The sequence below is a fragment of the Pangasianodon hypophthalmus genome, chromosome 3 (assembly GCF_027358585.1).
Source record: "Pangasianodon hypophthalmus isolate fPanHyp1 chromosome 3, fPanHyp1.pri, whole genome shotgun sequence".
Lineage (NCBI taxonomy): Eukaryota > Metazoa > Chordata > Actinopteri > Siluriformes > Pangasiidae > Pangasianodon > Pangasianodon hypophthalmus.
In genome coordinates, this window is record NC_069712.1 from 30061499 (window position 1) to 30075923 (window position 14425).

General features: G+C 38.7%; 1 protein-coding gene and 1 gene segment (V, D, J or C); both read right to left on the minus strand.

The window, feature by feature from the left end:
* Positions 1-1580: 1580 nt before the first annotated feature.
* Positions 1581-4362, minus strand: LOC113541988 (immunoglobulin lambda-1 light chain-like). The segment is given in 5 exon segments: positions 1581-2117; positions 2963-2997; positions 3280-3574; positions 3702-3864; positions 4239-4362. Coding segments are annotated over 4 exon segments (699 nt in total).
* Positions 4363-4467: 105 nt separating this feature from the next.
* On the minus strand, positions 4468-14077 carry zfyve21 (zinc finger, FYVE domain containing 21). Of its 4 annotated transcripts, XM_053232831.1 has the most exons (9): positions 13778-14077; positions 12460-12510; positions 11448-11616; positions 10264-10339; positions 10067-10164; positions 8601-8654; positions 7308-7438; positions 7134-7165; positions 4468-6510 (listed from the first exon to the last, which is right to left on the minus strand). In XM_053232831.1, the coding sequence occupies exons 1-9, from the start codon at positions 13901-13903 to the stop codon at positions 6447-6449; spliced, it is 801 nt and encodes a 266-aa protein (XP_053088806.1). In that variant the 5' UTR covers positions 13904-14077; the 3' UTR covers positions 4468-6446. The 4 variants fall into 4 exon arrangements, with proteins under 4 accessions (XP_053088806.1, XP_026794991.1, XP_053088807.1 ...); XM_026939190.3 differs by lacking the exon at positions 7134-7165 and having other exon boundaries at positions 13778-14063; XM_053232832.1 differs by lacking the exon at positions 8601-8654 and having other exon boundaries at positions 13778-14062.
* Positions 14078-14425: the final 348 nt, after the last annotated feature.

The window sequence follows — 14425 nt, forward strand, 5'->3', positions numbered from 1 at the left end:
CATCTCTGCATATCTGTGCCTTACAGTCTATAATTATCTCATTCTCCTTGTTAGCATGCAATGCTATCATACAGCTTCAGGCGAAAGCCTAAATACGGAAGAAAACATGCAAAGAATGGAATGAAAAAGAGGATGGTTTTGGATGCCCAGATTTGTTCTTAATTCTAAGTCCTACAGCTTGCACTGGAATCAGGAAGAAGGATTTGGCTAATTTCACTAAATGTCTAATTTGAGTTTTGGTGCAGAAAGTTCAGCTTCCGGACATCTGCAAACAGATACGAAAAAGAGGAGCTGAAGCATGAAGAGCTGTGTGTAAGTTCAGGGGGAAAACTGAAACTGCATGCAAATCTAATCCTCTAGGGCTATGATTAAAAAAAAAAAAAAAAAAAACATAGACAGGAGACATGCTCTCTACTTTGCTCTCATGCTTTCTACTTTTGGTGTTGATTTGCAAAATGAAAAATAAAGATTCAGAGAGCAAAGAAAAGGTAGTAAGACAAAGAAGAAAATTCATTTTTAATCATTTTTAATGATGGTGTACTTACTGAGAGACTTTTTTTTGGGGGGGGGGATTTTTTTTTTTCTTTTTAACCTTTTAATTATGAGATTACAATCTGGAATTAGTGTGATTGCTTTCTGAGCACAAAGATAAGAATTTAGGAGTAAATGTAACATTAAAAAACATATTTCTTTCTGTTTAATTCTAGCTTTCCTGCCACTAGTTATATATGTGTGTGTCTTTACACAGGTTTCCCAAAACTGGACAGCTGAATTATAAACATTGGTTTCAACTGCCATGAGCTTGTGCCTACTGTAGCCTCAGATTTCTGTTCTTGGCTGACAGGAGTGGAACCCAGTGTGTTCTTCTGCTGTTGTAGCACATCCACCTCAGGGTTTGACATGTTGCATGTTCTGAGATGCTTTTCTACGCACCACTGAGGTAAAGAGTGGTTATTCCGGCTACTGTAGCCTTCCTGTCAACTCAAATCAGTCTGGCCATTTTTTTTCTGCCTTCTCTCATCAACAAGACCTTTCCACCCACAGGACTGCCACTTCATGGATGTTTTTTTGTTTGTTTTTCTTTCTTATCATTCTGTGTATACTCTAGAGGCTGCTGGGTTTAAAAAAAAAAAATCCCGGGAGAACAGCAGCTTCTGATATACTCAAACCAGGATAAATTCATGAAAGGGCAGGTATACAATTGTTCCTAATAAAGTGGACGATGAGTGTACATTACTGCACAAAAGACAGAGACCACCCTTTTGTTTTCAGTCACATGGCCATTAAGTACTTACTGATAATTATTTGGTGACAAACAGTAATGTTGGGGAAATGCACAGTACATTAATTCCATTTTCATGCGATGTTTAATTTCAGTATTACAAATAAAATATTTACAGCTTTTATACTGTTTTTACTGTTGAAAACCTGTGTGATTTCCTGTTAAATACATTTTCCCATCATTAATGTTCATTATTATTATGTTCATAAATCACACAGAAATCTATTGCAATATTTGTGACCCACTTTCTCTAGTACCTATGTCTATAAAAATGTATGCAAATAAATTCCACTTACTATTTTGGATTTGGAAATCATTTTATTGAGGAAAGCTGATAAAAACTACAGGATACAATTTCAGACAAATGTTCCACTGTGACTCTAAAGGCGCAGCAGAAAAGCACAAGAGAAATGAACAAAGGCATTTTTTTGGATAATATTCCAGTTCTCCTCTCTCTATGCTGATGACCACATTACTACTTGCAGCACATCCATTTCTCCAGCTGTCTAGCTGCACTTGTCAGCACTGGTGCTCTGACTCAGCGGTGCTGACAGAGCCGGGTGGTTCAGGTGGCACGTGTAGGTTCGTCCGGAGCTCCAGCGCTCTGGGCTGAGTTTCAGCATGCTGCTTTGGACGAAGGTGCCGTCAGATTGACGCTGAGACGAACTCGTCTGCACCTCGGCGCCCGCTACAGCGTTGCCGTTATCAGACCAGGACAGAGTGGCACTGTCAGGACGGAAACCCTGCGCCAGACACACCACCCTGACTTCATCACCTGAGGAGGAAGCCTGAGAGGGAGCCAGCAGAACGAGGGACGGAGGAGATGGAGGACGAGCTGGAGGACAGGAGTTAAAACGTTATCATTTCATTAACAATATCAACTAAAGCTAATAATATTATTACTGTTTCTTCTATAACACTTGCTATCTAATAATTATGCAATAATGCATTATTAATGTGTAACATAAAAATGCAAGACAAGCTGTATTTTATTTATTTATTTATTTTTTGGCCTTATTAACTTCGAGAGAGAAAAAAAGAGGCTGGTGAGAGACTGCTTATAGCTGCTCAGAGTATGTAATACCAGGAACTAGCTAACTAACTAACTAACTATAAACAGACCAAAATCACATGTTCTTTAAAAAATAAAAATTGTAATTGTTGACTGATTGCTGTGGTATAAGACGGATAATACACTTCAGGATGTGCTGTTATAGGAAAATAATAAACTTTGGAGTGGTAACTCTTTGTGTCCCTATAATTAACTTATACTGTAACATAATGTAATTAGAATATAATGTTATGCTGTTTAAAGCAAAAGAAAATAACATACATAAAAAAAAATAATAATAATACACAATATTGCAATAATAACAATGACATCTCAATAATAATCATTCTCTTGCTCTCAGTTCTAGGATAATTTTTCCATTTTTAATTAAAAATATTATTTGAAAAGTAATATATAGAATAAATATTACACATAATATTTTATACATCATCAGTTATTTAAAAAAAAAAGAATATTGTGTATACCTACATGTCTGACAATCATGTGCACTATTAATCCTTTCACATTCTGGACAGTATTTAATGATATATTTGGAACAGTTCGTTTTGTTCAGGTCTACTTAAAGAATCTGTGCAGTTATAAACGAACACAAATAAGATTTTACTCACCAAAAGTTACTTCAGTGCCTCCACCGAAAACTGCAGTGTAGCACAGTGTTAGAGCTCAGTACAAATACCTCAGGGCCGTAGCACACTGTTCCTGCTCACACTGAACACTTCAGTGATCACGACTATAGAATTTAAACACACTAAACAGGACAAAATGACCATAATTAGGACAGGAAGTGGTGCAGAACTCATAACCCTGCTCATACTGAACACTACAGTGTGTGTCTGTGTAGAATTGTGAGTGTTTTAGACTGATTTATGGCCAGTTTAGGTCGTGTTGGGGTTTTTGTACGAGGGGATCAATAAACTGCAGCACTGTGCCGCTTCCCACACAGCCGTGGCAAGCACAGTAATAGACGGCTTCATCTTCAGCCTGAACACTGTTAATATGCAGATATTCTTGGGATCCAGATCCACTGTAAGTGAATCGACTTGGCAGTCCACTCGCTCTGGTGCTATCAGCAAGCAAGAATGTTGGAGATTTTCCTGGTTTTTGTTGGTACCATGTTAAAATCCAATCTCTAGAAGCATCAGATCTGCAGGATATTTTAGCATGTTCTCCTGGTTTTACAGACATCCCTTTCTCCTGTGTAAGTACAAGAGTTTCCAAACCTGCTGGAAAAGAACACATTCTGCTATTAAATGATATTAAGTAAACAAAATATTATTTTTTCAACAGAAAACTTCATGTGCTTGATCTCATGTTTCTAAATCAACAATGACTGATAAACAGCCTCACCAGGAAGAATCAAGAGGAGAATCAGGGTGCTGAGGATCATGATGTTCTCCAAAGATGGACAGAAAGGATCAGAGGTTAATCTTCAGGGCAAGACACCCACTCACAGTCACACACTGCTCCTTATGAAGAGACACAGCACACTTGCAAACAACCTCTCCTCCCCCTGCACGCACACACACACACACACACACACACACACAAACGTGCGCGCTGAGGAAAGGAGAGCAAGCATTACCAGAAATGACAGGTGCATGAAAAAGTGCATAAATGGAAACTATGTAAATTTCATCTCTGGGGACTCCATCTATAGTCCTCTGTGCCCTGGACGAAATTTCGACAGGTGTCTCACGTAACAAAGTACAATTACTTAAGTCTGGTTTTTAAGTATCCATACTTTTGAATTTCAACCTCATACTTTTGATGTTTATTTACATTTTAAAAGAAGGAAGAAATCTCTACTTTCTACTACATTTTCACTATACTACTAGAGGTCAGATATTAACATTTTAATATTCTAATATAAAAATGTGAACTAACCTGATTATCTTAATTACACATTTCAGCAAGAAGAATCACTTGAGCCACGTTTAATCCCACTCATATTGCTCTCTTAATGCTTTTCCACCTGCACTGAGTATTTCTCTGACAAGAAATACAAAATAGAAGTGTTATCATTACGCTCCTTTTTATTTCAATTTAATTCTGCTTTATTATGTAAAACCTGAGAATAATCATACTGAAAGTAAAAAAAAAATCCAGACAAATATACAGGTTACAAATAATTGATTTAATCAGCAAGAAAAAAAAAATATATATATACCAGCCATAACATTAAAACCTGCCTAATATTGTGTAGGTCCCCAATGTGCCACCAACACAGCTCTAACCTGTCGAGGCACAGACAGGTGTGCTGAAGGTGTGCTTTGGTATCTGGTACCAAGACGTTAGTAGCAGATCCTTTAAGTCCCGTAAGTTGTGAGGTGGCGCCTCCATGGATCGGACTTGCTTGACCAGCACATCCCACAGATGCTTGATTGGATTCAGATCTGAGGAATTTGGAGGCCAAGTCAACACCGTGAACTCTTTGTAAGGTTCGTCAAACCATTCCTGAACAATTTTTTCAGTGCAGCAGGGCGCATTATCCTGCTGAAAGAGGCCACTGCCATTAGGGAATACCGTTGCCATGAAGGGGTGTACTTGGTCTGCAACAATGTTTAAGTAGGTGGCATGTGTCAAAGTGACATCCACATGAACGCCAGGACCCAAGGTTTCCCAGGAGAACATTGCCAGAGCATCACACTTCCTCCGCCAGCCTTCTTCCCATAGTGCATCCTGGCGCCATCTCTTCCCCAGGTAATCAACGCACACGCACCCGGCTGTCCACATGATGTAAAAGAAAACGTGATTCATCAGGCCACCTTCTGTCATTGCTCCACTGTCCAGTTCTGATGCTCACGCGCCCACTGTAGGTGCTTTCGGTGGTCAGCATGGGTACTCTGACCGGTCTGCGGATACACACCCCCATACGCAGCAAGCTGTGATGTACTGTGTGCTCTGACACCTTTCTGTCATAGCCAGGATTAACTTTGTCAGCAATTTGTGCTACAGTAGCTCTTCTGTGGGATCGGACCAGATGGGCTAGACTTTGCTCCCCATGCGCACCAATGAGCCTCGGGCACCCATGACCTTAGTCGCGGTTCACTGGTTGTCCTTCCTTGGACCACTTTTGGTAGGTACTAACCACTGCATACCGGAGACACCCCACAAGACCTGCCGTTTTGGAGATGCTCTAAACCAGTCATCTGGCCATTACAATTTGGTCCTTGTCAAAATTGTTCAGATCCTTACGCTTGCCCATTTTTTCTGCTTCTAACACATAAACTTCCAGAACTGACTGTTGACCTGCTGCCTAATATGCACCACCCCTTGACAGGTGCCATTGTAAAGAGATGATCAATGTTATTCACTTCACCAGTCAGTGGTTTTAAAGTTATGGCTGATTGGTGTATATATACCATGCACACATCTGTAAACGAATTTGTATTACAACACATTTTTATTACAAAAAAAAGTTATTTTAAGGGAGAAAACAGAATGACCTCAGATTTTCTGTTTTCTGAATACTGACCATGGATTCATGAGGAAGTCTTGTATGGAGATTTCGCAAGAGCACAAACAGTACTTTCTTGGAAAGTGAGCTTCATTTACATTTACCGGGGCTGACCTGTAGTGTTACGACAAACTTCATATGGAGACCATGGAAAATAACGGGATATGGATACTTGGTTAAAAAGCAGAAATGCTCAAACCTGCTTGATAATCAAATTAACTGCTTGGTGTAGTGTGTACTGGTGATTTGGAGGCACAGTTACAAAGTGTTACAAGTGAATATACTGGTAATAAAATGTAGATATACATATACAGAGTATTATGTGTTAAAATAGGACTATTTGACTCGTAACTAGAAAAAAAAAAAATCATATATGACTCGACTTGAACGTATTCACTGTAGAACATTGTGCATATATAATGTCTATATATATATATACATTGCACTAGAATCAATGGTTAACTTGGTCCACCCTATTGGAGTGACGGACGAGTCACGTGACCAATCCAGTTAATCCAAATGGGAAGCGGAAAGCAGAGGTCCGATAGAAAGCAAGTAGGCATTGCGGAGTACACATGAGTTTCTAACAAACACGCATCCTTCTCTCTTGGTCTGAACACTCCTCCTGTTCCTCTTCAGCTCTGTGCCTTTATTTCAGTTATTTTACTGGTCCCTTGACTCGTACAGAAGTTTGGCAGCCTGTTGACAAACAGAGATAAATCACAGGACTGTTTAGACAAGATTGAATAAGATAATGGAGATAGATACCAATAGGATATCAATCACAATGCTCTGAAACAACAGCATTAAATTCAAGATGTGGTATTAAAAAAAATAAAATAAAATGTTTACATCCAGGGCGTAACATCATTTTATACCATTTTTTTTTTTTGGTATAAATGAATGAAGAATGAAGATGAAGAAATTATGTACTACAGCACCCCCATGTGTGTAAGCACCAAATATCACCCACTGCATGTTATTTTGCTCATTTTCATGATGGCATTAATTTTGGAGTTAAGGAGCCCTTATAATCAACTTTCATAAGACTGACACACACACAGTAAATTTTTCTTTTGCAACAAGTTATGTAGTAAATTAAGTCTGGGGCAAAAAAAAAAAAAAAAAAAAACAAACCTGGATTTGTCAAGCTGCTGAAAATAATCTGTATCAGCGGTAAATAATACTATGTACTTAAAAAAGGGTGAGATTTTGCTCTTCCTTTTAATATATGATAAAATAAAAACAGGCCAGGTGGTAGTGTGTAGCAACTGTATATGCACAACTCCACCCTTCTGTTTCCTGTGAAAAAGTTTTCACACCTCTTCACCGTCTGCAACCCATAAGAGTAAAGCTGTCGAGAACATAAAAAAAAATTCACAAACACACACACACCATGCAACTGATGTCATGATGTGTACACACAAATCATTTTTTTACATGAATTTTTCATTTTAGACAATCACTTCATGATCCAGACAGCTAAAGACACCGACCTTGTGCATGGCGGCGAGCCAGGAGGAGGCGCTCTTCTTGTCGTCGGCTGCCTCCATGCGAAGCTGCTGAGAGTCCTGCGCGCCCGGGGGCTTATAATGCAGCAGCATGCCTGTGGCACGAGACATGCCTCCTGTGCAAGAGTTCAGAGCTGAGTGATTTGTCTTGAAATATTTTTTTTATTTACATAGCAAAAATAATAAAACAAGCTCTGTCTGAAATGGACTGATGAAACATTTATTGTACGACACTGGTACAACCCAATATCAAGGTTTACAGTATATACTGCTGTTACATTAAATGGCAGCGACGGTGGTAGACAAACCTGATAGCGTATATTATAATTAACTCATTTAGACCTGAAAGCTTTTCGTAAGTCATTTAAAAAAACAAATTATGCATGATATTGTAGACAACTATAAAAAAGTGGTTAGTTATAAATAGTTATTATTTTATAACCAAAGATGGGTTATATTATTATTTGCAATAGTCTTATTGCTATAGCTCAAAAATAAAAAGCCAATAGTAATTTTGGCTTAAGGGTGCACAAACTTTTGCACTAAACGCTAATTTCAGTGAGAAGATTTGTCAAGGGGGAGGCAACAGTTTTGGCGTGCTGAAGATCTCACTGGAAGATCATACTGGATACAGGACACGTAAGTGTTATTGCATCATAACATATAAAAGCCAATCACATCCCAATATGCTAATCGGGAAGGAGGTGGGGCTTCATATTCATAGACTCTTACTCAATGAATGTACAATTAGTGTTTTTTCCCTGTGAAACTGTTGCAGTATTCATCAACTTGGAGAAAAAATGTTATGATGCAGCATATTTAAGCTACTCGTTGCTCCTGGAAATGTTTTCGTGTTCATCTATTTCACTGTCTTGGTGTTTCATGATACCTGCTATACTGTCAGACCCCTTAATTACTGCAACAACATGTGGTAAAGGATTATGCTACTGCATTATTGATAAGCGAGGAAGTGGTGTAGGACACCAAACCCATTACTGCGTCACTGGACATTCTGCCAAGCCGTGATAATGGGTTTACAGACGACTTATAATACAGATGATACATCATTAATGCCATGCAAGTCATGCTGAGATGTACAATCTATCATGAAAGGAGATGCACACAACAGGCTCTTAATATGGGTGCCTTTTTACTTTTATGCATAGTGTGTTTGTGTGTGTGCGTGTGACGAAAGGCAAATCCATTTAAAAGCAACAGTAAAGACAAGCAAGATGTGGGAAGTACAGGACAGAGAAAGAGACAGAGAGAGATGCTAACCTTCTGATATATACTGACTGTCCAGCAGAGTGGTGTAAGTATGAATATCTTTCTCTGGGCCCAGAAAAGAAACGAGGCATCAAGCAGCCCAGAGAAAACAGAAACAAAAAAAAAAAAAAAAAGGCGCAAGACACGTTAAGTGACAACACATTAAAAAAGCTGTCTGTTTCCTGTAAAGAAGTGCACACAACGTTAGTGTAAATTACAGCGTCATTTAAATCCTTAAGAAGTTAAGATTAGGGCTGGATGATATGACAAAATCCACAGTCACAGTATGCTTTTCTGAAATATCGTCAATATTGCTTTTTTTTTTTTTTTAACCAGACAGACTGGAAGCAGCTGAAGTGATGTTAAAATGTTAAAACTTTGAGCCTTAAATATAAAAAAGTACATTTTTAATACATTTTACTGTTTACAATAGTTTTTTTAATGCTGAACTACTGTTTTGCTGACTATTTGTGAGAGAAACGCCTTCCAGAACTGTGATTGTGATATTTTTGCCATATCGCCCACTTCATTACAGATTGTGTAACTGTGATGCAGCAAGCACACACCAATTCAGCAAAACCAAACAGATTCAAAAGAACTGTGCTGACTCATGTTCATTTGAAACAGGAACGAAACATTACTTTCTGAATCAATAACCGCATGATGTCTGGAAGCCAATTAGCTTTTAGACTCTAAGCTCCCTCAATGCAGAGACCAATATTGTGGTCTAGTTCTTTGGCAAGCATGCCTAACGTGAGATTAGGCATACTAAGCATGTGCAAAACGTGATATACAATATTCATAGCCTTTTAGAGCAGTTCAGAATACTGGATTTTCCTTTTTTTTTTTTAACCCACACCTAGTTTCAATGGGCAGCATTTTAAATATAAATATATGATCACATTTATGTATACAATTCAAAGTGATATGTAATCATGCCTGTATTACATTCATCTTCCCTTAGCTTGTGGTTCATTCTCATACCACACGGGGGCGCAAGATCAATAACACCCATTCGACCTCCTTTATAACTTGCATGATCCCAAACTATTTCTATCAGAAATTAATACATGCAAAAAGCACTGCTAAAAATTACATGTTATCGTTTTCACGTATTATATGTTATGGCCTATTAAAAATCATTAGTCACGGAAAGCTTAGCTCCAGTGTAAATGTCAACAACGCAAGGTTAGGAAGAAATAAGGCCACTGTGCTGATATGATTAAAAACGTTACGGAAATAACACACCACGTAATAGCAAGTGCCCAATTCCTTTGTGGGTTTGCTAATAAAACTGACCTAAATTCCCTGAATAAGCCTTATATATAACTACAAAATTTAGAAATTATATCTACTATAAGAAAGGGCTCATTAATCTTTTACAGAACCAAAAATATTGATCATATTACAAACATTTGTCACTTATACATAGAACGTTTAAATAAATGACTAGACTAAACCCTTGGCCCGATCCTTACCTCCAGGAGTCGAGCCCTCTGTCTCTGTCAGCACTTGCATAGTGGAGATCCGAGACAACTCCACCTCAAAATGGCTTTCTCCATCCAGGAACAGATATCTGATCGAAGACAAGATGGAAATAGAGAAATAAAAAAAGGCATTCTATAATTAGAGTGATCTATAGTGTAGATGTGTGTGTGTGTGTGTGTGTGGGTACCTGTGGTTATTTGACAGACGGCACACCATGGTCTCTGATTTCTCCGAGCAGCCTACTGTGACCAGGAATGTGCCTCCTAATGTAGACACAACATTAGGACAACAGGAATTGTGGGTACATTTCATAATTACTAATTCTCTTCAAGTTCTTTTTTTGGCATTTTTGCAGTTACATTAAGTGATCTTGCCTTCTCTTGGGAACAATAATCAGAGCACTGCTCATTGGCCTCATTTGTAAAGAACATCATGTTCCTAAACTTACACATATTATTATTTCCCAAGTTCCTATGAGCAACTCATAGAATAGTCCAACAAAGTTCTAAATCCTTCCCACCATGTTTACTGCATATTTTGATATGTAATAGAGTCAATATGTGGTGTTTTATATCATTTTTAAGCACATACTGATTGAGGTTGAAACCAGAGTGCTGGTTTGTAATCCAAACTAAATAAACAAGGAAGCATTTATTATAACATTTATAATAAATATTTTACTGCTAAACTGTGATAGTACAAGTGGATTTGTGCTTTTGCCCACCCATTAAACCACTTTTCTCTGCAACAAGATACAATCTGAACTAAGTCTCTTCACCAAATAATTCCTAACACAAGTACCATCACAGACTTTTACCTACAAAATGCCCTCAAATGTCCTGACGACAGAAATAGTTATCGATACTGCATTTTGAAATTTTACTACAAATGTTAGTGTCGTTATTTTCAGCTTGGTTGCTTACCTATTTAGTCAGTGCATATTTAATATTCAGCACAAACCTCCCAACATGACACTACCACCACCATGCTTCACTGTGAGGATGGAGCCAAATGCACTGCTTTGTCCCAAGGCCAAAAAAGTTTCAATTTTGTTCTCAACCTTGTATCACATTTGCTAAGTCTCCTACATGCCTACTGGCAAACTTGTGTATTTATGTTCTCTAACAAAATCTGTGGAATTTAGACTCAAATCTGCTCATACACATGTTTTATAAATAAGGGACCCAGGATAAATAAAAAAACCTCTTAAAACACACACACACCATGGACAGTTAATGGATTACTCGTTAAGCTGCAGACGGGTTTAAATTTAAAACATGACCACAGAAACATGTAAAAGATGACCTTTTTTTACAACAGTGTGTTAATGAGTATGTACTTGTGTGCATTCTGTGCACTTGTCAGCCTCACCTGCGGTGAGCACTTTGAGCTGTTTGTCATAGAAGTCAAGTTCTTTCTGCGAGATGACGCTGCATTCCCCGCACTGCCTGACTGGATCTACAAAGCACATCCTGGGCAAGGCCACCTTCTTACTGCAGCACTTATCGCAGAAACACCGGCCACATCGTCGACAATGGTGCTGCGGACGCACAAAAGAAAAGTTTTAAACGTTTGCAGGTGATATGTAATTGCGACAGCAGTGCACACCTACTTATACAGTACACACACACTTGATAAATGCAAAGGTGGACAAATCAGTTGTAACAACTTATGTAACTGTGGTTTTATGAATCCTGGATAACTACCAGGGTCTGTGAGAATCACTTGTACACCTTCTTGTCCTCGTACGCGAGCATGCCGAGACCTTGCAACACATTACTTAATAATACTTATTGAGTATTTGCAATAAATGCCACTGTCATAAATTACATTAACGCCAACAATGTTAATGCACACAGCTACCTAACTAACATATAACCACATAAGACTAGAAAATATTATATATTTTTTTTGCTAGCGTGCAAGGTGTCCTCACTCTTATTATATGTTTTTAGGATAATACCTACAATTCTGATAGCACAGGAAATACACAGCTGCATTTAATCCTATCATGGGTCTGCTGAATATCAAGTCATGTCTTCTGCATTTGCTTGAGGCAAAAAACATGTGACTGGACATGCATTCTTGGGCGCACACAGTCACACACACACCAAACACCCTGTCTTAAATGCATGCATATAAACATGAACTTATAACATTGCAATAAATTAAATGTTACAAAGGCACAAATATGCACACAGAAAAAACAAAAACAAAGGAATACTGAAAGAAACAAAGAGAAAAAATTCTTAAAAAAACCAAAGGTCACAGGATTACAAAACAGCACAAAGTTATGCAACAGGAAGTGGCAGAGAAACGAATCCACTCTGTATGGACATGACACTCGACAGAAAAAGAAAAGAAACGTCCTTTTACTACTTACCTTTCTGGTGATGAAGTCAAATTTCGTGTCACACTGCATGCATCTGGGACACTGAAACAGCAAGGCACAAATAAAAGACTGGTGAGGAAACGGCTGTTTATAGCTGCATGTAAGTCGAACTATAAAAAATACAAGTCTTGGTTAATAAATTAAAAATTTTAATTGTTGGCAAACTGTCCCACCCTAGCACACATTTATAGGTCTCTGGAAAACAATACTGCTATTTTCTCTACTTTATCAGTAAAACTAAAGGTAGGATATTTTGATGGTGTATGTTATGATAACAAAATGGCTCCTGTGTTGAAATATATAAAGAAGCATATGTGTATATATATGAAGGGGTTGCGGGTCCCTGGAGGACTAGTATTTAGGCCTCGGGGCTCTTGCTGCCATGAGCCGGGTTCGATTCCCAGCCAGGGAACCAACCCCATTCCCAGCCAAAGGCAGTGCACTCCCAGTGCCGGTCCCAAGCCTAGATAAAATTATGGAGGGTTGCGTCAGGAAGGGCATCCGGCGTAAAAACCGTGCAAACCAATGATCCGCTGTGGTGACCTCTAACGAGAGCAGCCGAAAGAACATCATCATCATCATCATCATCATCATCATATAGGAAGTTTCAGGGTCGCCAGTTTGTTCCTGAGCTCAAGTTACAGCCTGCGTGAAGTTTCTCAGGATGTTGTCCCAGTGTCAATGTGCGTTTCCTCCCTAATACATCCAGCATACGGACTGGTCTCTCTAAACTGCCTCTCGGTGTTAATGTGTGTGAATGTGTGTGTGATCCACGCCCAGTGATCCTGGCTCCAGATGCACCACAAGCCAGATGAATGAAGAAATATGATTTTTTTTTTAATAAGGTGAAGTACGCATGCGCAGAAACCCTTCGCTTGAAAACACCATTTAAATCACAGTAATTGACTGCAATTACATTTTCAAACATTTAATGTAAAGTATAAAGCTAAAGTTTCAACCAAATTCAAGACTTAAGTCATGCTGTCAGATTATCTAGTATTTGCCTGAAATGTCACACTTTTGACTCCAGTTATAGTCGCTTGCTTAGTTTTTGACAGTTACTGTCGGTCAACTGTTAGCTGACTAGCCAGGACTTATTCACAAAATACTGTTTACATATTTAGTTAAATATCTACTTCGAAAACTAAAGCTATGCAGTTAACTAATGAAACACGACAGGAAAAATGTCTTCTGAAGAACGTGGTCTGGTGAACAGAAGTTGTAGCCAGCGCTGCTAGCTCCAATTAGCAAAACAACAACAACGCCCAAAGCAGTGGAGTTGAGAGAGCACGGCTAATTCGCTTTCTACCTCTTTATCCGGAACCCACTGAGGCTCGTCTAAAGAAAACGGGCTGCTGAACGCTCCGTTCTCCGGCACCATGCGCAGTCCGCTCGGGCTTCGCACCAGCTTTTTGCCGTCAGGCAAGGCTGACATTTTCCCTTCCACTCGCTGTCTGCGTACGCAAGCAGTACCACCGTGAACCTGGCGTCGCTTTGCTTTTGCCTCAATCCCAAATCCTTCCTTACTCCCTACCTAGGCTCACTCTATAAGATGTCACATAATAGCTCCTGCACCCTATGTAGTGCCCTTGTTGACTAAAATCACTCGCGTTTAGGATTCAGGCAGTTTTTTTTTTAACTCGAATCACATTGGACGAAGCTCAAATGACTCCGTGCTTCATATGGATGTCACTGCGTAGGGTACGAAATAGTGAGCTAGTGCGCCCTACCTAGGACACTATGTGTCTAACAGGAAGTCATTTGGGATGTGCTGTTTTTTTCTCCTTTAATATCTCTTTTACTCTGACGTCCCTTCAATGTGCAAGTCTCACGTGCAGATGAATGGGGTAATGTTTTACATAAATAAATAAATAAATAAATACATAAGTAAATAAATAAATAAATAAATAAACAATATTCATTATTTGACTGAAGTGTTTTTGTATTGGAACTGTTT

Excerpts from the sequence above, each read along its gene's own strand:
- zfyve21 (XM_053232831.1), bottom strand. The coding sequence starts at position 13,903 with ATGTCAGCCTTGCCTGACGGCAAAAAGCTGGTGCGAAGCCCGAGCGGA. Across the intron at positions 10,340-11,447 it reads GCTCAAAGTGCTCACCGCAG|GAGGCACATTCCTGGTCACA; the intron begins GTGAGGCTGACA and ends TGTCTACATTAG. Across the intron at positions 10,165-10,263 it reads CGTCTGTCAAATAACCACAG|ATATCTGTTCCTGGATGGAG; the intron begins GTACCCACACAC and ends GTCTTCGATCAG.